Source organism: Lingula anatina, chromosome 3 (assembly GCF_051362555.1).
Source record: "Lingula anatina isolate TDL-2025a chromosome 3, LinAna3.0, whole genome shotgun sequence".
Taxonomy (NCBI): Eukaryota; Metazoa; Brachiopoda; class Lingulata; order Lingulida; family Lingulidae; genus Lingula; species Lingula anatina.
This window is the reverse complement of record NC_141769.1, coordinates 17,165,304-17,187,786: the sequence shown is the minus strand read 5'-3', so window position 1 is coordinate 17,187,786 and position 22,483 is coordinate 17,165,304. Positions and strand designations below refer to the sequence as shown.

At 38.7% G+C, this 22,483-nt stretch overlaps 1 protein-coding gene across 4 annotated transcripts; it reads right to left on the bottom strand.

Annotated features, from left to right (window-relative positions):
• Positions 1 to 998: 998 nt before the first annotated feature.
• LOC106179556 (uncharacterized) lies at positions 999 to 21,401 on the bottom strand. Of its 4 annotated transcripts, none has more exons than XM_087009087.1 (23): positions 21,196 to 21,400; positions 16,996 to 17,207; positions 16,422 to 16,508; positions 15,948 to 16,074; positions 15,172 to 15,461; positions 14,640 to 14,717; positions 12,457 to 12,623; positions 11,559 to 11,708; positions 10,800 to 10,973; positions 10,448 to 10,589; positions 9,570 to 9,771; positions 8,794 to 8,973; positions 8,402 to 8,542; positions 7,821 to 7,973; positions 7,353 to 7,502; positions 6,802 to 6,951; positions 6,445 to 6,541; positions 5,758 to 5,813; positions 4,982 to 5,125; positions 4,543 to 4,749; positions 3,953 to 4,132; positions 3,378 to 3,494; positions 999 to 1,377 (listed from the first exon to the last, which is right to left on the bottom strand). In XM_087009087.1, the coding sequence occupies exons 1-22, from the start codon at positions 21,275 to 21,277 to the stop codon at positions 3,382 to 3,384; spliced, it is 3,282 nt and encodes a 1,093-aa protein (XP_086865213.1). In that variant the 5' UTR covers positions 21,278 to 21,400; the 3' UTR covers positions 999 to 1,377; positions 3,378 to 3,381. The 4 variants fall into 4 exon arrangements, with proteins under 4 accessions (XP_086865213.1, XP_086865214.1, XP_086865216.1 ...); XM_087009088.1 differs by lacking the exon at positions 3,378 to 3,494 and adding an exon at positions 2,181 to 2,279; XM_087009090.1 differs by lacking the exon at positions 6,802 to 6,951 and having other exon boundaries at positions 21,196 to 21,401.
• Positions 21,402 to 22,483: the final 1,082 nt, after the last annotated feature.

Below are 22,483 nucleotides of genomic sequence, written 5' to 3'. Positions count from 1 at the left end.
CAAAAAAGCTACCCTCTACCAGAGTGGCAGATTACATAGGGAAAAACTGAAAAATCCAGACCAAAATGACTGTCTGTGAAAAATCAATCTGTTGCTCTGGTAGAGGGTACAAAAAGCGACAAAAGTCAGAAGAAGATAGCGGGTTTAGCTCTCTTTCTCTCGTTCTCTTTTGTATTGCGTGACGTCTGTTCATAAAATGTATCGATGTCACGAATGTTCAACACAAATTTCATTTGAAAATCGTGACCACATGAAAAAATATTCCATATATTTTACAGGAAGGCTTTCTTATGGGCGACATCAATAACAAAACCTTCTTCTAAACCTAATGGCGATGATGTCTTGGAATAATAAATAAAATAAATAACTAAATAATACGAATTATTCATCCGTTTTTACTAAGGGAAGTCATTTCTTTTCGGAAATGCGTGCTGTCTCGCTGACAAAGGTTACAATATGAGGCTAACACGCAACAACTACCGGGGCTGATGTACACCGCCGATCAGCAATGCCAGATATATGGAAGTGGTTCTGAAATGTGTATAGTGAGTGACATCTCCAAGAATACAATGTGTATTTCAGAACTTTCTAAAACGTGTGGGCTGTGCCTTGGATAAGGAAATGTTACGTTTCGTTGAAAAGTTTTTAAAAAACGCAGATACAACCGATTTTCGTGGAGTTTTTTTTACCCATCTTGTAACTGAACAAATACATCATCAAAAATTTTAATTATCGTGTAGATCTTTTATCTCTCGGTGCGACGACAACAAAACACAACCGATGTTCGATGTCGTAAAATCATTTCAATCGGTCGTAAAATCATTTCAATCGAGTGTTTGATATTCAATTAAGTCTCCCATGTTATAATACGTTACTGAAAATAGTCTACTTTCGATAACCTCGAGTTTTATTACCTCATCCTTCATTATGAGAGAAGGGGGGAGAAAATGAGCTATCCCGGCACACGAACGCATTTTAAAACAGACAACGCCATTCAGTGCAATGGTAAACGTATATTTCTAATTGCTGTGTATGGAATGTTTATACACATTCGAAATCTCATTAGACAGAGATTTAGACATACAATGGAAGTATTAAATCCGATTGTACAGTCGTTGCGTAGCAAAATATCGGTTCACGCTAAGGCATTTATATTCTACTCTTATCTTGATATAAACATGAAAAGTTTAAAGTTTACCAACTTATAAAGAAAAATATTGCATTACTTTGGTCCAGTGTACACTTAATGTCCGTTTGTAGATACGGTATATTGTATTATATTTGCTCGTTTTCTTCGGACAGCGTAATACGACATCTATCATGTGCAGCGTCCTGAATTGGTTGTAAGCGCCTTTTTGGTGACGAATTATTTGCCAGCTGAAAAATAGAAAGCATGCCCATAACATTTATGAAAAAAAAACATTATATAGTTTGCGAGCAATGTTTCTTATAAGGATCTTGAAATTTAAAACTGTAGTTTTTCCAAGATATTCGGTGGCTTTAACCAAAGTCTATTTATAATTACTCTACGTTTATAAATCTTATAAAAATCACGTAAATACATTTTACTATAATACAACTTAAATATTAAGAGAGGATCAAGCAAGAGTATCAAACTGCAAAAAACTTTATGAAGCCATTTTGCTTTTAAGAAAAATAATAAAGTTTAAAACTTAAATATTACTTCTATAATGATGATACTACAGACGGTGCATTTATGTCATGTTATTGTACTAATCTTATGGAAAGAAAATGATACCACTATTTCCGTACAAACACCCGCTACTGAGAAATACGCAAGCAACACGTGTAAAGACGAAAAACTAAGAACCCTGCTGAAATTAAAATCTGAACATTCACCATTCTTTAATATAGTAAATTTAGGGGCCCTTAATGGCAATGTGATGTATTTTTATTAGCAGAAATTAAATAATAATAAATAAATAATTATTAACTGTCATGAAATAAAGAAACCCAGGCAGAAATGCAAACACATGTACTAATTAAGTCTAAAAATTAATATCGGCAGTACCATGTTAACTTCTAATATATCTAAATTAACTACAACCAACATTGCAATTATCTAGATTGCAAAAAATATTACGAAGCATGCATGAGGTTTTTCATATTGCCGGGGTTGGAGGATGGTATGGAATCGGGGCGCCGGAATTATACATTACCAGATTAGGAACAAGTAATACAGCAAGTGTTTTTCACGAATGAGGAAATGTTGCAATACGCTGCGTATCTGGAGCACCAGGAAGCGTTGTCGGCGCAGACTGGAAGTGATCAGGGACACAGCGTTTCACATTTTGTATTTATTTTGTATTTATGCACATTGAGTCACAAGGGGGGGGGGGGTATTTTGCCGAAAACATACGCCCAACCATGGTCAGTGAAAATCTTTTTTTAATATTAGATACACGTAGGTTTGAATGTGCTCATGGATTTTTAGAAGTTATATATAGCGCCATTACATCTGTAGCCGCATAGGCTATAAAATATCAAAAGCAATGACAGTAAGAAAGAAGCTGAAAGGTTAATTCAGAATAACAACGATGTTAGCCAGTGCAATATCTAAGCAAACAGCTGCGTAAACAACGACAGAAGCAGGTGCATGGCCTGTCACAAGTTGGTGACCATGCAATCCAGTTAAACAGTAGCATTATTAGTATTGTAAGCAGCGCCAGGAAACTGTATAAAAGATAATAGTAAAAAAAAACGCCATGGCGAATCCAGGGTGTGGGGACACAGTGGGTCACGTTCCCTTCTTCTCAGCTTTAAAAGTGCCCATTCACTTTGTCCAATGTTCATATCCCTGTGTAAAATTACCATTTATCTTATATTCGATGAGTGAAGTGAAATTTATAAAAAACCACCCTTGCCCCCCCCCCCCCACCCTCCCCTCTAAGCAAAAAACCCTGGATTCGCAAGCGAAGTGCACGCTGATCTCACCACGAAGCTATTAGCAACACTGTTAGTCCTTGCCGACTGAAAACTTAACAGAAACCAAAAGCAGCAAAAGCGAGACGTGCCCAGTGTGTCTATCTTATCACATAGGCGGATCCAGGGGCCAAAGAAATGCGAAATAGGGGAAAAAACATTAGGCAGAAACCAATTTCTGTGAAACTGCAATACTTTCATATTTTTGACAAATAAGCCCACCCACGAGGCAGAGGTGGTAGTTGGCTGGGCTGCAAATAAAATTTCCCGTTCAGATATTCTGGATCCGCCGTTGTAACAATAAAGTTGTTAAGTGAACTGCAATAAATTCCAGAGTTTCAACAGCGTCAGAGAAGCAGATTTCAATGCTCACTAAAAAGGTGCTCAATGATTGTTCAGAAACTTGATTAAAGAAATCACCACTTCAAAAGTACCTCGTCAACCTCTATTAGAGCATGTTGCACAGCAGCGACTGCGAATATATCTGTAATTACAGTACCGAGCGTATGCTCTGCACCAACTGCGAGTATCAGTACAGTTACTAGTCGAGCCTGGAAATAATCATTGGTACGAAGTCTCTTTACCAAATGATAGATTTTGGCAACATCAAACGTGTCAAAAATGTACCTCTTCTCGACCTTTATTACTGCTACATAATATTATCATATCTGCTTAAAAATATATAAGTTGACTGCTGTTAATTTTAAAAAACCTGAAAAAAGCAGGGCGTATCAACAGATTTAATGCATGTATGCGCTGGGAGTGACAAGGCAACCATGACATCGTTCGTGTGAAGATATTATACGCAGTAATCTTGTTTAAGCTTGAAAACATGAACAAAACTGACGGCAATTCGGAAGTGCATAGTAATCCTTTTGCTATTAATTATCTTTAAAAAATAATAACCCGTGAAAATGACAAAGTCTGTAAAACGCTATTTAAAATAATGCTGGTCAATAAAAATAATTCATTTTAATCTACATAATTCCATTTATTTATGCATATTTACCACAGGCTCCGCCAGTGCAACTCCCTCCTTGTCGCAGGCGCGTGTAACAACACTGCTTGTTATAGTAACAACCCTGTCCGCCATTGCTGGGGGCCGGGTCGTCACAGTACTTAACGCGGGTTCTCCTGCAGCTTGAGTCACACGTGCTCCAGGCCTGCCATGAGCCCCAATTGCCGTCAACTACAATTCATGAAATTATAATTCATACAGAATAATATTCACACAGTGCTGTAGGCAATATTCACGTAATATTGTAGGCGTGGTAGTCTATTCATACGACTCCGCAAATGCATTACATAGACCGAAAGTATACCGGCCTTACCTAATACACGTACATGTACCTCAGTTACCAGTGCTTCGAACGGACTTGAATATTCACATGTAATTTTATTTTAATATAAATCAAATTATTTGAAAAATAGCTTCTTCATGAAATCAAGATACATTTTCCCATGACAGTCTGGTTGAAGCTTTGCTTATAGCCACATGATGACAATAAATGTAGACATTTAGACAGAACAGCAGAATTGCAATCAGACGTAAAAGGACAGTGCGGCAATTATGAAACAGAAACCGTTTTGTCTCATTACCAGCATTGCCACAAGGACCAGCATCACACGAAGTCCTGCCGGTCAGCCGGTTGTACTGACACACTCCGTTGTAGCAGCAGTAAGAACCACCGTTTGAAGGTGCCGGGTTGTTACACAGTTTTTCTCTCGTCTTGAGTCCAGATCCACAGGTAGCGCTGCAGTCTGACCAGGAACTCCAGTCACTCCAATTGCCGTCAACAGCGCCATCTATGAAAAACAGCAGTATTTTTTGCAGAATTAAATGGTGGTTGAGTTAGTTTTCCATTTTTTTTCTTTTTTTAATATAACAAAGTGAATTGAATTCATGGGTTTTACACACATGCCTCTCCTATAGGGTCATTTTGAATACTTAATAAATGTTTAATTTCATATTCATAATGTTGAAAAATATAGTTTGATGATTGTCTTAGAATCACTTGCCATCGCATTTGGTACCTACCATTACAAGCAGCGGTATTGCATGCTTCAGACTCGCTGTCAACTCCGTCACAGACGCCATTTTCGCAGGTGCGCGTCCTTGTTGTTGTTCCTCCACCACAGGTGGCGCTGCATGTTGACCACGAGCCCCACTGCGTCCATGTACCTGTTTTACATGAGAAAAAACATGCAGATTAATAACATATTTAATAATATAACAACATGTACTTAATCATATACAAGATTGGAAGCTATCCAGGCCAAGTAGTATGACCGGTGTAACGAAAATGGGGATCCGTGCAACAGAGAATCCGTCCTCCATTTAGTTATAATGGTTAGGGTTAGCCTGACCCGATTGGGTCAATATCTAGGACTAGGCTAACCTGTACAAATGAATGGGAAGCGTACACTCTATCATAATGGACTCTCTGTCACGTTATACCGGCACATAGGTTAACATTTTTCTTAGTAAAGATCTTACTTACATGTACACTCATTTGGGTTCTTTTGGTCATGAGTTACAAATGTTTACATACTAATTAGGCCGAACTATGTTTTTTAGTCACAAGCAGGAACGCTCTCATTTGTTGGTGTTACTGGCAGAAGGAACTGCATCACAGAGTCACCCTTAAAGGTGTGATACATTATATGTTTTAACCAGGCGAATTGCTTTAATGAGATCGAAATGCTTCACCCCCTCCTCCCCGTCCATCCCCCCTACCCCCCCCCCTTCACCCCCTCCTCCCCGTCCATCCCCCCGGAAAACACACTCAAAAGAGTACGCCCCACTCCACTCACCCGGGCAATCACCTCCACCACAGCTGTTAGTCTCAGAGCTCACCCCCGGACAGGTCCTGGATTGATGATGATAATAATATATCAATTATTTGTTTCTTCAAACCAAGGAGTTATAACTCCTTGTTCAAACCAACGATACACGGAGCTTTTTAAACATGTTACACTTTGTAAAACCAAAATTCACTAACATAGATTCAAAACTAATTAAAATGGACAAAAGACATTAAAAACATAAAAATAACCATAAAATATATTACCGACAAAAATATTTTTCTTAACAATACTGTTTTTCTTCTTGTTCCTCTTCTAACCATTAGAGCCTATTTACATACTCTACCACCAGAATGTGCATTTATTATGTGGATCACTTCATAACGAACTTACTTTTATCTTGTACAAATGGTCAAATGTCTGTTCAGTAAGGCCAAGGTCACAATATCTGAGTAAAGCACTCGAAGAAACATTAAATGAGTCTTGTACAGTTATGGTAATTAAATGTGCAGAGAGTATAAAAAATTGTAGGGAGACTAATAAGCACGTAGCCAGAGAAAACATATATACTGGTAGAATGGTGAAGGAAACCACATTTATTGTCTTTTACTAGTATATATCCCTCTCTTGGTGCACAGGGAAGAATGCCCCCAACAAAATTATACTATTTAACAACATTAAAGCCTTGATTCTTACGAGCCATCTCCTTCGCAAGTTCTCGTTCTTGTCTGAGTTCCACCACCGCACGTGACTGTGCACGTGGACCAGGAACCCCACTCTCCCCAAGCGGAGGCTGAAAAGAAACAACAGATATGCCCATTTAATTTAGGAACGAATACTTAAATATTTAAGATATGTCAGTAGTTGAAAATACTTTATAGGCCTTCTTGCACGGAGGTAATAAATCCCATTTTACAATGTGAGATGTGCAAATAAAACCGTCTATAACATCACTTACCCTATAAAAAGAAACTTATACAAAACATAACAGCTCCTGGAAATTTTTCTCCATACGTTCACATACACTTGTAATAATCAGATTAAACGTCTTACTTGTACAATCGTTGGTGTTGCAGTCCTGGGATTCTGAGCTGTCGCCAACACATGAGCTCCCTCCGTTACATGTCCTCGTTCTAGTTTGGGTTCCTCCACCACATGAAACTGAACACGAGGTCCAGGCACCCCACTGGGTCCAAGTTGGGGCTAAAAAGCCAATTGTCTTAGTGTACGTGTACTATAGCACATATTAAAACAGGCACCCTTTCAAAATATTTTCTGCACAACATCGACAACAGGCATGTGTGGTAATTTTCAGGACAGTATATTCCAAACCATTATAAATGGTGGATCACTATACATTCCATTTGCAAGTATTTTAAGTTAGTATTTTAAGTTATTATTATTAGTATTATTATTATTATTATTTTTATTTTAGGTAATAAATCCCATTGAACAATGTGAGATGTGCGAATAAAAATAGCATATAACATCACCAATCCATACTCTATAATTAACCAACTTATACAAAACATAAAAGCAACTGAATATTTTTCTCCATACGTACAGTACACATACACTTGTAATAATCAGATAGAACGTCTTACTTGTACAATCGTTGGTGTTGCAGTCCTGGGATTCTGAGCTGTCGCCAACACATGAGCTCCCTCCGTCACATGTCCTCGTTCTAGTTTGGGTTCCTCCACCACATGAAACTGAACACGAGGTCCAGGCACCCCACTGGGTCCAAGTTGGGGCTAAAAAGCCAATTGTCTTTGTATACGTGTACTATAGCACATATTAAAACAGGCACCCTTTCAAAATATTTTCTGCACAACATCGACAACAGGCATGTGTGGTAATTTTCAGGACAGTATATTCCAAACCATTATAAATGGTGGATTACTGTGTATTATATTTTTCAAGCATTTTAAGTTATTATTATTATTATTATTATTATTATTATTATTATTATTATTATTATAAGTGGGTTAATTTTGGGCAGGATTTCCACACTTTGAAAAAATCTTTGAAACAAAAATCTTATTCCCTTAATATATCCCTAGTATACTCACTAGCAGGGCAAGCACCGGTGTTACAGTCCTGAGATTCGGTAGCGCTTCCAGGACAGTCACTTCCGCCATTACATGTCCTTGATCTTGTCTGACTTCCGCCAGCACACGTGACAGTGCACGTGGTCCAGGCAGACCAGTCAGACCAGGTTCCACCTTCAAGAAAATTAAGGCATTTTAACATATAGCTGGACCACGTGTGATTGTGCACGTCTTCGGTATGTTCACATTGTTTGTGTAGGTACGTGTACTGGTATTATTCTACTGTTTTACTTAAACACATATTTGGATAATAGTTTAAGATTATAAAATTAGGTCTATGTGATTGTGATTGTGGTTGTGCACGTCTTTGGTATGTCCACATTGTTTGTATAGGTACGTGTACTGGCATTATTTAACTGTCTTATGCTAACGCAAATTTGGATAAGTAATAGTTTAATATTCTAAAATTATATCTTTGTGATTGTGATTTTGCACGTCTTTGCATTAATGTCCGCATTCTTTGTATAGCTACATGTACTGGAATTATGTAACTGCTTTACGCTTTAAGATTTTAAAAGGTCATCCTTGAAAACATGACTTACAAGCGTTTGCATTGCATCCTTCAGTCTGTGAACTGTCACCGGCGCAATTTTGACCAGTTGGACATGTACGGGTGCGCGTGCGTGTACCTCCCCCGCAGGTGGCGCTGCATCCGCTCCACTGGCCCCAATCATTCCAAGTACCTTCAATATAAATAAATTGATTAATTAAAAAATGAATAATTATATAAATACATTTCCTCGGGTCTGTAGCAAGAAGTGATTCGGGGGGTTCGAAAAAAAAAAACACCCTTTTTGTCAGGGAAAGGTCCATTATGGGTAAAATTTGTTCTAGGTGCACAAAAGTTTCATTGTCAAAGGTCCACTTTTTCGATAAAAGAACCCGTTACCCTCTTTTGAATTTGTTGACTACGGGCCTGGTTTCTCGTATATACCTGTCAATTTAGATTGCTCATGGTAGTAACACTGGATGCAACAGAAACCGGAAGCCTTGATTTGAGCGTTGGCGCACAAAGTGTCGCCATCTCGGGTGATGGCTGTTTTGCAATTTTCCCATCCCTGGCCGACGTTAATTAACGAAGCGTCCCCATCAGTGCACAGATCACCGGGCCACCCTGAAAAATAAATACATTATATATAAATAAATCAATTTTAAATTGATGTTTTTTTTGGTGGTTGAAAGGTTGCTTTGTTTTAAACATGCTGTAAAATTACACTCTACTAGGTACACGAGCTGGAAATGGAGTGCCCGCACCCCCATGTATCCATCTATACGAAAGACCATTGATGGGCACTACTGTATTATTGGCTGGAAAGTATGTCCTTTAACTTAATTTACAAAAAAAGCTTTTTCTTGCCAACACGAGAAAAAAATACTATCGGATAAACATTGTCCACTGTTTTTGAAAATCTATTTCACCGTAACCGAACCTTTTGTTGTCCACATCATAACGAAAGTTCTCGCGGTCGCTCGAGAAACAAATTTTGTGGATGCAAAGCCGACCCCCCCCCCCCTCCTACTTAGCGTGAGATTCGGGGCCCAATGAAGGTCCCCGAATATTTTTGATATTTTAGAGGGCGAACGGTGCCATTTGGTACGGTTAAGAACTATGATTCATCAAGTCAAAATTCTAATATCAAGAGGGGACCAGAAATCGAAGGGGGGGGGTCAGGACCACCCTGATCCCCTCTAAAACCATCACAGACTTACCATATGGGCACCACGATGTTGTCTCACCGCTGTCGCCGTGGGACTGTGGCAGGGCGGCACTTTTGTCAACACATGAGCCCTGGATGCACCACTTATTTGTGTCGCAGTCAGTGCCATCTGCCGGCGGTTTAAACCCGTGCGTACATCCGCCAGACGTCTGGCTACAGCTCAGGTACTGACAGTAGTTTGAAGATCCAAATGTCTGTAACAAAATGCAGAAACAAGCCTTGTTTTTTTTTTTTTTTTAAACTCTGAACACCGCCCCCCCCCCCCCCACCCCCCAGATATTACTGCAGATCTTGAGGAATCTCAGGAACCATCAGAATTAAGTTAAATAACGCAAAATTCCTCGTTTCCGCGGAAAAAGCTCATGTCTGAAATGATATGCTAGTTGACATGTTTTAGAACAGCTGCACGGATAGTCCATTAAGCTGTATAACAGGTTAAAGGACCAGATATTTTAGAAATTTAAGCGTACTTCAATAAAAATTATAACCACTGAATTCAAATATGCGGTCGTTTTTCATTTTATGGAAGAGAAACCGCAGTCTATATTTTTAAGTAATGGAGAAAACGCGGAAATAACAAGAAGCCTCACAACATTACGTCGTATGAGACCCTATCGTACTTACTGTGGATCAATCTATCTATCTCCAAGGGGGCTCTCGCTAAATTGCAATCAACTTAAGCGGCTTTGACGTCTGTCATGCCTATTGGAGCTGCCAAGGGGTAATCAATCATCGTTTATCAGCTTCAGTAGGCGTGCCACACATCTAAGCTGCTTAAGCTGAAAGCAATTTAGCGAGAAACCCTTCGGAGATGGATCGATTCTGTTAGGTCGATCTAGGTATGGAAACCCAGTCACAGACAACACATACCCTACACATCGATGAACTCGAACCATATAACATCTGGCACTGCTGATTAGCGGTGTACAGTTGCCCAGGAAGATGCTGTGTGTGTGATGCAAATTCTTCAGAATTTTCATAGTGGCCTTCGTCAACGAGGCAACACGCTTCACTGAAATGTATTGGCATGAGACATAATTTGAAGATCTAAGTTCGTCAACAGACAGACAACTCAACAGTCAGATTTGTATGAATTCAAATGAAATGAGTTAACAGTGTGTGTGTTTGTGTGTTAGTGATCGTGTGTGTGTGTGTGTGTGTGTGTGAGAGAGAGAGAGAGAGAGAGAGAGAGAGAGCTGATGTCTGTAGGACTTATACTCACGCCAATCCTACTTTGAAATTTGCAACGGAACAAGTGGAGAAATAATAGCCTTTTGACGGATCCGAGCTGCCAGATGATGGCGCCATAATGAACCCATCGCCGGCGGAACAAGCCCTATTGTCATAAGACGTTCCCCCAGAAGTTCCAGCCGAACCGTCATGGTAAGCTCCAAGACTGAAACACACAGAGAGAACCTTCAGGACTGCTTATAAAACTCGAGTAAAATTTTCGCGGATTTCTTTGTCAGAATCAATTCCAAAAAGGATGCCAAATAGAAAAAGGAATTTAATAATACGAACAAAATATCTAGTAGCTTAGAAGAGAGAGAACCAGTCACTGAAATGCACTTATTATGTGAAATACAGCAATATAAAAATGACCGATATGAACAGTGAATATAATCACTCAGGCTGATCGGACCTCGGCTGGTATTTTCAAACAAAATACAAACTGATTTACGGTTATCACTAGTAGAACAGATTATGTTCCCATGGTCTTGTTTAACAACAGCCATAAGCTTAAAAATTCTTCTAAACTTTTAAACAAAACTTTTAATTAAATATGACATAAAATATATGAGAGGTAGTCAATTCAGTGAAACATCACGCTGTTCTATAACAAGAGTGACATTGCCAATGTTCCAGACCAATACTAAAAGGAATTCAAACTAAAGTAGAGCAAACTTTAGTTTTCTAAACTGTTCTGACCAATTTCGGACTACAGTTCGTGTGTGCGACAGGCGGCTCCAGTTTCACTTACTTGTGACCCAGTTCATGGGAAGCGGTGATGAATGAATTAAAGCCTCCGAAAGATTCAACGATAGAGCAGGAACTAGACCTGGAGCATATGGCGCCAGTTCTCGCCACTCCGGCAACAGCGGTATCGGTCTGAGTTGTAACTATTTCACGCCTAAAATTTAATATGACAAGTGATTAATACCCATGTACATATACTATGTCAAACCCTGATAGCCTTAAAGGTACATACGAACCGAGCATCGGTGGAGCGTGGATTCCCAGTAACACATGTAAACCACTTCTACTACATTCTTATATGACTCAAATAAATTTGACATGCCAAGGGATAAACTGAATAGATCACTCGATCAGCCATAAAAGACCTTTAGACTGCTCCTTTCTTTAAATTTATGGTTGTAAATTTAACCTACTTCCGTGACCTACTTTCTTGCCCCATTGACATACAGCTTAGAATACCAGCAGAAAAATCTGTTCAAACATCATTTTCGGGTAAAATTAAACAATGCCTTTTGGTAATTCTCTTAGTTATACTACTTGAAACTATATGCTGGCATTTGGTTGGTTTCTGTGAGAAAAAATTGACTTTGTATGTATCTTTAATGTGTCGTTGTTAAAAAGTACATGAGATTCCAGAAATTGGGGTACGCAACATTGGGAAGGAGAATAGATATAATTTAATGTGCCATGTCTACTTGAAAATTTTAGAAATTTAGGGAGGGGTGTGTACATCTTTCGCTGCCAATGATCTGTCTATGTAGGTTTTACATATATTAAGTAAACAAAGAAGTGCTTAATTCCAATGATTTTTGTTAAAAAACAATACCGAAAACATTATAAGTCTGTAAATTACATTAAGAAATGGAGTGGTGTAAATTAATCTCAAATGGCAATATACTCACATAGTGAATGCCATTCCGTGATCATGTTCGCTGAAAGAACCGTAGTTGTCATTACGGTACTTGCACCAGTCATTCAGGGAGGATGTTTTATTCACCATTTTCCTTCCGTTTTCCTCCGGTTCCCCTGGTAGCACGTTATTACTAAACCAAGGAGCCCCACCGGCGCCCTGAGGATTATAGAAGCTTACCGTTTTTAAATCTTGGCAATCCAGCGGAGTCTATTACACAGTATCGCCACCTTCCGTAATATCTTTTCCCCTTAAAACATTTTGCCACTACCGTACGCTTATTTACAGTTAAAGCGAGTTTATAAAGGGAACCGGAGAAGATCAGCATTGGTCAGAATTGTGCCGGAAGTGACGTGCAGTGGTGTTAGAAACGAAGCTGAGTGGTCATTTTAACATAGAGGTGAACGGCAGTGAAGACGGGTTGTCGGAGGAAAAAGAAGTTTTCTAAACAACATGGTAAGATAACTCTCTTTTTTACGCATTTTTGGCAGAGAAAACTTGCAGAAATAATAAATGCATGATATGAAAACGTGACACGGAACTTGAAGGTGCAAAATCGTGCTTAATTTGCGGTCAACTTGTTTAGAAATAAATGCTGCGTCGACCGCCAGCGCAACAATAAGCGTAAAGGGGAAATAATTCCCGGGAGTCTATAAATCGTTGTCATGTGGAAATTTGGCATTAATATAATCCGATATGTCCATATCTAAGTATTTTTGGGTGTTTTATGGTATGGGCTGCAATTACAACGATGTTTTAGAGGTCTTGAAGGACCTTGTGAAAACCAGGAAGTAGTTCGTAACTAACAAGTGGAATGTACCGATCTCCGACTGCTGTGCACAGCTGTATCTTTTTTCAATATAATGACGAATTTTTAGATCTTTATATGTCCATCTGGCATGAAATTTCACACACATGATCACCCTTTTACACTGGGGAAGGCGCTAATCAGTGACAAATGCCAAGACAAAGGTGACACTCTTATCTGAGTTAAAAATCACTGACAAAAGAGACTGGCAATCAATTTCCTCAGGCTGGAAATCATTAGCCTATAGAAATTTGTCATGTTACATCTTATCTACCTGTGAGAATCGTTTTACCAACTGAGTATTGCATAATAATGTCAATTATTAGTACTTTGAGCTAGTCTTAATTACCTGTCAGCTCACCTGAATTCTCTTTTTGTCTTTTTGGGAAGATCTTGTCAGTGAAATGTTTTATTTGTCCTGTGACAAAAATTCGTCAATATATTGAAAAAAAGGATACAGCTGTGCACAGCAGTCGGAGATCGGTACATTCCACTTGTTAGTTACGAACTACTTCCTTGTTTTCACAAGGTCCTTCAAGACCTCTAAAACTTCGTTCTAATTGCAGCTCATACCATAAAAACCCCAAAAATAATTAGATATGGACATATCGGATTATATTAATGCCAAATTTCCACATGGCAACGATTTACAGCCTCCCGGGAATTATTTTCCATTTACACTCTTTGTCGCAATGGCGGTCGATGCAGCATTCATTTTAAAACAAGTTGACCGCCAATTAAGCACGATTTTGCACCTTCAAGTTCCGTGTCACGTTTTCATATCATGCATTTATTATTTCTACAAGTTTTCTCTGCCAAAAATGCGTAAAGAAAAAGTGTTATCTTACCATGTTGTTTAGAAAACTTCTTTTTCCTCCGACAACCCGTCTTCACTGCCGTTCACCTCTATATTAAAATGACCACTCAGCTTCGTTTCTAACACCACTGCACGTCACTTCCGGCACAATTCTGACCAATGCTGATCTTCTCCGGTTCCCTTTATTGTTTCCCTTCTATGGCAAATTGCGTGGTTTAAACTAAGGAACTTATTAATCGTATAATAACGTGAAAACGAACAAGTTTCCATATCGTGACCTACGTGAACCCTTTACGTCTTAAAAAACAGCGAGGCTGATACATCTAATTCAATCTCATGATGCAGCAATAAGACAATTATTTACTTTGGATAATACCGTGCAGTTTGGTCGGCTATTGGGATAACGGCGTGACAATTGTTCGAACGAGGTGCACCACCACGGGTCACTCATTAATTAAAATGCTTTATTTGACGTATTTACTTTCCCGTGTACCAACGATAGTTCTAGTTCTGTGCAGTGATCAGTTGAAGAATACAAAGCAAATGTTACCTGGACAATAGCATATGCTGCCAACACAACGTAAATATTCAAATCTGGATCCTCAATATTCTGGTAGCGAAGGTCCATCTGGAGAAAAAATGATTGTGACAGTTAGTATATAGACCTTATTATTAAATCACTCGCACAAATGTAGGCCAAATGAAACCTAATATTTCGACATCACAGCTAACAATGTCGTTATTTGTTCTGCGTAGACCTATATATAGACACTGCAGTCTAAGCGTCCTTTAAAGGAATGGCATAACATTCTTTCTCATATTTTGATGGACACTCTTATTATTGGACACTCCGATATTCAGCATAAATTTTAAAAGTTTTCAGATTTATCTGAAATAAAACAACTAATCCATCGTATGAAATTAAATATCAATTAATGAGAGTAATGTGTGGTGTAATATTTTTAGGTTTCAGTGCATGTAGATCACTTTGAAACAATATGTATTCCGTAATTTTACAACAGTGGTCTTCCAAATGACGTGCAATAAATTGACATGCCAAAATTCAAAGAAAGAAAAACTACCCCATTAGTTATCAGAGCGTAGTATCTTTTCAGTTCTGTTTCCGCCGCAGCAGCGTCTTGGTTATTCCGCCCCAAAAAGTAGGTCCAGATCGTGTCATCAGTGCACACCATGAGTTCCACGCTGGCGTCAATGTGGGACCCACTATATGTCTGTTTCTTGCTAAGTTCTATGGCTTTATCAGTTTTCTGCTTGTTAACAGCGGTCAGCACGTCCATCAGTGTTCGGAGGAGAGTGGACGCGTCGGCTGACCGGCGAACGTGGAGGTGAAGCTGACGACGTGTTGGTTTCTCTGTAACAAGTGGACATTTTAACAGTATGTGTTATTTATTAGGTAGAAAAAAAACGCAATGGCCATGCATTCAATATTTATATCAAATAGAATGGAATTATAATCTGTTCATTAAATAATTGTACAATGCATGGATCGTAAAAAACTGGTTACCAAGAAGGTAAAATCGATGTCTCGTTAAAAGGGTAAACCTAAAGCAGTGTTTTTCTTTATTCTGTTATTAATTGAGTGAAAGTTCCAACAATTTCAGGCACGGATGAATATTTTAATGCATTATTATTTTATTTCGGGATTTATAAAAAACATGACTACCATGTTGTCTTAATACGGGTATAGGGCCTATACATGCAGTAACCATCTACATTTCTACGTAATGTAGCGCTCACATCGTTTGAGCACTGTTCAAACAGACACCAAAATTTTATGTTAAAACGTCTGAAAAAAAGTTCTTAATCAGGCAAAAACTTTTAACCTGTATTTACCTACCGGCATATGTGTCGACGTCTTCCTCTCCCGGGGGTTTTGATTCTATGTTCTGACGGGCCACGACGTATTTGTCGTCCTCTAAGTGACGAACTTCATACATTTGGTCTGCATCGATAACGAAACCCTCCTGTGAAATTTAAAAAATCTAATTTTTACAAGGTGTTAATGGAGGTAGGCATTATTGAGAGAGAGAGAGAGAGAGAGAGAGAGAGAGAGAGAGAGAGAGTTCAGTAGGATAACAAGACCTGACACGAATGCGATAGGATTTCTTAAACCATATGTCACTTTGGGTTCGTTTCGAATAGAAAGATAAATCCGTGTGTGTTAGAAGAATCTTATGTAAACACAACGATCTTCGTGCAAATGTTTCGCTGTCGTCTGGTAATCGAAAAGTCTGTGATATGTTTGCACGACACTGTATTTTACTTGTGGCGATTTTCGTTTCTTCTTACATTGAGGGGAAACTGAACTCACCATTTTCTTTTGATTTTTTGCATCTCTTTTATCGGTATATACTGCAACAGCGGCGTTGCTGGCCTTATCTTGATAGAGAGTGAAATCCTGGAACAGATGGCGTAGATGGAAGTAAAGCTATTAAGTCTTATGTATAATTTCATTTGTGTAGGTTTCAAAAACACGTTCAAAATGCCTAATAACATTCGGACACTTAATCAATAATATAAATCAACTAAAAAAGTAGAGCGAAGACCTCCGCCAAGAAATTTACACTGATAGATTGCGGTAGTTGAGAGCACTTTCATTGCTGGGCGGGTCAAGGCTCTATTTCAAGACGATGGAGAATCCTTTAAGCAGTTATTGGATCCAAATGATGATCTGCATCACGGAGCACCAACAAAATCTAATCATCTTTAAGTTAGCCTATTTCCAGCCGATACTGAAAATTTCATCAAAATCCACCTAGAACTTTTTGAGTTAGGCTGGTGACAAACAGAGAAACAGAGGTAAATTCATATCCTCTTTTACAGATTTTGGATTCTTTCTTAATCATATAACGCAAACATGGCAACCCAAAATAAAAACTTCTTACGTCATCGCTCCCTAGAGCTTTTTTTGTAATTCTCCCAGTGTGGTCGCAGTAGTGCACGGGCGTTGTTCTCAAATTGATTCGGTTGTTTCTCTTCAGACGGAGATCAAAGCTCTTGCCGTGTGCGTCAAATTGGTACCGTGCATCAGGCTGGTCAGTGCCAAGCTCGCGCTCGACTGGGTCTGTCACCTCCCTAATGGTGACCACTTCGATGTCTAAAACATTGAAATAGTGACTTTATTTATTTGTGACAGGTGTCGCTCCTACAAGATTTTACCAATACAAATATTCATTTATAAGTTGAAAAGCATTGTTATAGGCTACCAAATTACCTTCACAAATAACAAATCAAAACAGATGATGAAAACAAAAAGTTGAGATAAATGTGATTATACAAATAGCCTAAAGCGCTTCTGTTTCAGCAGTAGTCCCATTCTTGCAATTCAACCTTCTAAACTGAAATGTTGCAAATATAGCACACCAGACATATGGAAAGAGCCGACGATGAAAAAGTTGGGATGTTTCAACAGACAGGAAAATCACATTTTCTAAAAGAAAAAACTGAATAGCTACTAATTTTTTGGCTTACTTTGGGAAAGTGCAGAGAGGGAGAGCGTCGGTAACTACAGGGCTGAATCCATTCGGTCCATTGTGTCCAGCGTGTTATATATCAAAATCATGACACCTTAAAGGACGTAAACCCCAATTACATGTATCGTTGGTTTTCATGTTCTGGTTGACTTTCCTTCCATCACGAACAGGGCATTGTTGTACAAAAGAAACCTTGACATCAAGGTTTAGCTATTATGATTCCATTGTACGAGTCGTGATCTAAATTGTGTGAAAGGAACCCATGTTATGGGAGTTGTGTATTAACCATTAAGTAACATGGACACCCGGGTCTTATTACCATCACGATGTCACCAAAGAAGTACAGACCAGAAATGCATACATCTATGAGGCCATTCAGAATGAGAAGAGCCGAGTGCTAGCTAGGCCACAACATAAATATGACGGACCTACATGAAAGGAAGACCGCTTAAACCTGTAATGGCCTCTCCGCTTCTTACACGCCTCCCCACGCGTCGTCCCTGCAGGGTCACAGTAATTAAATCTCGGCTCAATCCAACCTGTCGAGGCCTAGGTCGTGCCCTATATTTAGGTCGTGGCCTAGCTAGCACTCGGCTCTTCTCATTCTGAATGGCCTCTTTGTCAGCTGTGGAAACGCACTACTTGTACCTATGTAAGCAATCTGATGTGGATATGCGTCAGCGAAAGTACCCTCTGTACTAATCTGCATGTCAATACATTTCTTTATCTCTAGCGGCAGCGGTGATATCCCATACCTAATATCCACCACGGTAATATCCACCACCCAAAAGTAAAGATCACATTTATATGTCTGTGTGCCTATATCTGGTGTAAAGCTTCGGAAAAGCTGGGCAAAACAAATGTTATTTCACATGCTTCTTTAAGATTCTCTATTGACCGTGTGAAAAATCAGGAGACCGAATGCCAGTTTATTGGCGCACATTATAAGACTTCCACAACAAGTGAAATATAATGGAAAATAATAGGGATATAGTCTGTGCATTTGCCAGGGTAAAATCACCAAAAGAAAAGGATCAGCCTATGGTAGACCCTACCCTCAGGATGCGCACCGACCCACGCAGCCAAATTATACGAGTTCTAGAACACACTAACGACGCATTGATCCCGCTTGTTTACATTGTTAAACCAGAGCGTAATTGGCTGGTCAACCACCTGTATCAGATTGCTAACCGGATGACCAGTGCTAAACCACTTTATGACAACATCGAGACAAGGGCACAAGTATGCAGTGATGCAATAATCTATTGTAATTAACCTTGTTTTCGGCACGTGGCTGCTGGTATTCTTCCACGAATTTCTCCGGGTGCGGCTGCACAAACGAAGCTGAAAGTGTCTATGAACCAGATTTCATTTTTAGACAATATACCAAAATGAGGATGGCCTCAGCTATCAAATTATTAATTTTTGGAATAAAAAAATCAGTCGTGTCAAAATTAAGCAAATCTTAATTTTCATAAACTGTAACATCTGACATATCTTTGTCTGTTAGAAATGAATAAGAAGTTTTAAGTATTTGCACGTGCATTTGCTACTTTATGGATCGAACATTTGGCGTACGGTAGTTTTGGAGGTATTTACTTCTATGCATTACGGTGAAATAGTTTTAAACCATACAGCATTTGGATTTGCGCGTGTGGCGCTCCTTTGAGTTAAAGGTGCGCCCTCGCCTCTTATTACTCCATACGTTCGTGTTCATTTAAATTGGGTTATTGATCAAATCCACAGTGAAGTTATTATAAAATATTTAAAAAACCAAAATTGAAAATCAGAATATTCCGCTCTGTTCTCTGCGGCGTTTTGATTTATTTTCCCGAAAGTTCAGTATCATCAAAATAATATTTTTACTACACATTTTTACATATTTTTAATAACTTATGTTCCAAAAATGTTATATAACACTCAACAATATAATCGTAAATAACCTGTATCCCAGCTAAGGTACTAGTGACCTCTTTATCAGGCCTTACAAACGGATTAGGCTGGCGTTTACTAACACTACCCGCAGCTCTTTTAGCACCAACACCTACACTAACCACCATACCCACAAATTAACCAGCACTACCAGAGCAGATGAAAGTAAGTGCTAAGTATCGCTTTGTTGGTGCTAAATAATTGTACGGTGTGTTGGTTAATTCGTGGGTTATGTTGTTAATATGAGCGTTAGTGCTGAAAGATCTGCGGGTAGTGTTAGCAAACGCCTAATCCGTTTAAAAGGCCTGATTATGCCGCAAGAGAAAACATCGTGTCACGCCTATGTCTAGACATTTTCTCACACAGTACATATTGAATCGCTCTTAACTGCCTTCAGTTTCACAGTTTAACTAATTTTGCAAGTCTAAATAGAGACGTGCAATATACCGTAAGTACGTGTACTTAGGTCAATGAACCAGAAAATTCTCCCCATTTATTAAATATTTCATTTTCAAGAAATTTACATAAGTTGATATTATAATTATATAATCCTTCGCACACGAAGGTACATTACTTGTGTTACTTTGGGCTAGACTGTCACAGGTTTGCTATTACGTATTAAATGTAAACATGGTAAACAATGTACAGCATGCAACATGGTTTCTAAAGATATCCCCACAGACTAATACAACGTGAAAAGCGTCGTGATGTACTTCACGTTTATTTACACAAAATATACGTGTTAGATGGAGCGTGCGACCGCCAGGAAAAAATTCGATACTTCCAGAGGGGATATATAAGCAGATTTAGTTCAATGGACTACCATTTCTTCTTTCTAAACAAATGCACTTTCCACCTTATTTCCTATGGTGTCGAGAGCGTATAATTTAGAACCCTAGAGAAAGATGCGCTTGTGTCATGTCAGTTTCCCCGAGCTTTTCACTTTCACCTTATTGTCAAGGCCTTATTTTTGTGGGAGGGGTAAGTCCTTCACTACCTTCGTAAATTCCATTATTTCGATTCTGATGTATACGTGTACATGAAGGTGCATTATTATTATTGAATACGCAACAGACTTTTTTTCCTTTGTATTAAGCATCTTTTCAATAGCGCAGTTGGAGGGGATATTGTGTTATTAGTATTATAATAGGCTTGTCATGTGTATGGTATTTCAATTTATAAAGATTATGTTCATGCTAATAGAAATGCAACAAAAATTGTCATTCATTCAGCATTTTGCCAAACCAGGCCTAATTAATTTGCAAATCTGGGCTTAAACTGTCTTCAAGATCCTTTAACGAAGTGATCAATAATTTTTTTCTATATTTCCATAGGATTTTGATCAAGGTTTTGATAGGCATTTTCATTATTCTACTAGGAACCATAGACTGTTTCAATAGTTGTCACATCACATAAACAGTGCTAAAAGAAGGGACGACCTGTATACACGATATGACCACTACTCAGCACGAAGCTGTTTAGCCAGTATGAACAATAGCAAGACGTCGTGAAAAGTTTCTCTTTGATCTAAAACTGTTTTCCGGAGCATTCAAAGTCTTACCCTTGGATCTGATCCTTTATCAATAATTAATATTTTCACCATGAAAGGGTGAGAAAAAAAGTAAATCCACAGAACTCATCTGCACATTTGATCATAAGATAAGAAATTATTCGACGTACCTTCGTTATTTATATGTGCCGCTTGCTGCAGTTTGATCCCTGCAATCAACAGTGCGGCGAGGCAAAGTGCTCCTCCCTTCATATTGCTCTGGTGTGCTGTCCTTTCATACAACTCACAAGACTGACAGTCGCTTCCAAAAATGCACTATTTATTTGACCACTGACCACTTTACCTTGCACTGACCCCTTTACACGTATGCACTAAATTGTTTGTGTAATTACGCAAGAGAAGGGGTCAAGTGACATTTATGACGGGCTTGGCATGGTCGACTTTGTATGGTGGAGTGTGCGGGCGTTACTAAATCGCGCAGCCTTGAAGATGATTTCTTTTGATATAATATTCTGTAGAATATGTCGATATTAACCCCGAAAGAATACAATTAAAAGTGTCTAAAGATTACTTATATACATATTAGGTATGTAATATGATATGAGTAAGCAACAAGTGTTCATTTTCTAAATGATGATAATGATGATGATGATGATGGTCATAAAGGCGATGCGGTTTGAAATAACGGCTGGAAGACAAGATATGCTTTTCCTTGCCGCAATCCCCCAATCCTTGTTTTATACGAGTCTTTGATAGACGTGCTTTCAGTTTCTTTTGTGTAAAAATGGTAAAAATCGTTTCTACGTTTCTTGTCTCAAACGTTGTCAGACTCACCCCTTTTTGGACAGGTTTCAGAATAAACGCCATTATCAAATAAAACTGGTTACAATATAATCTGGACAAGACCAGGTATACGTGATAAGTTGTTTAACTAGTTGTGGCTTTCTGCCAACAAGTTAGGTGGCTGGATTGTGCTTTTTTCATATAGTCTGCAGCTGAACTTAATCGGCGGTTGGTCGGTCTTTTTTTTCTTTTTTTTTTTTAATTTTATTCTAGGGAGATAAATGTCTAATCCACAGCATATAAAACAACATATACATTTTTTTCTGGGTCTAGCAGTAAATTTCTTCCGCTTACTCGTACCAAACCAACCTCCAGTGCTATTTTCCAAAAAGGGTTTAAAATCAGATAACCTCAAAATTAGGGTCGATGGCCTCGTAACCCATCTTGTCAAAATAGGTTCTTCTACGCTTTAACCAAAAAACCTTAAATTAATGAACGCACGAAATGATTTAAACCAGCAGATAATATCACAAATAAGCTCCTAGCGCCATATGACACAGGTTTAAGGCGGTATCATGAAGTGCTGTGTAAGAAGATAAAACAGGCAGAGGAATTTGTCCTCACGAAATCGTTCAAGGCTGTAGAAATAAAGAGGAGCAAGAGAGTGTGCCTGAT

Bases quoted from the DNA above. Each gene is read 5' to 3' on its own strand.
- LOC106179556 (XM_087009087.1), bottom strand. From the start codon at position 21,277: ATGAAGGGAGGAGCACTTTGCCTCGCCGCACTGTTGATTGCAGGGATC. The intron at 16,509-16,995 runs GTAAGAAGTTTT...CATCTGTTCCAG, and splicing joins AAGCTCTAGGGAGCGATGAC to GATTTCACTCTCTATCAAGA. The intron at 8,974-9,569 runs GTAAGTCTGTGA...TTTATTTTTCAG, and splicing joins AACATCGTGGTGCCCATATG to GGTGGCCCGGTGATCTGTGC.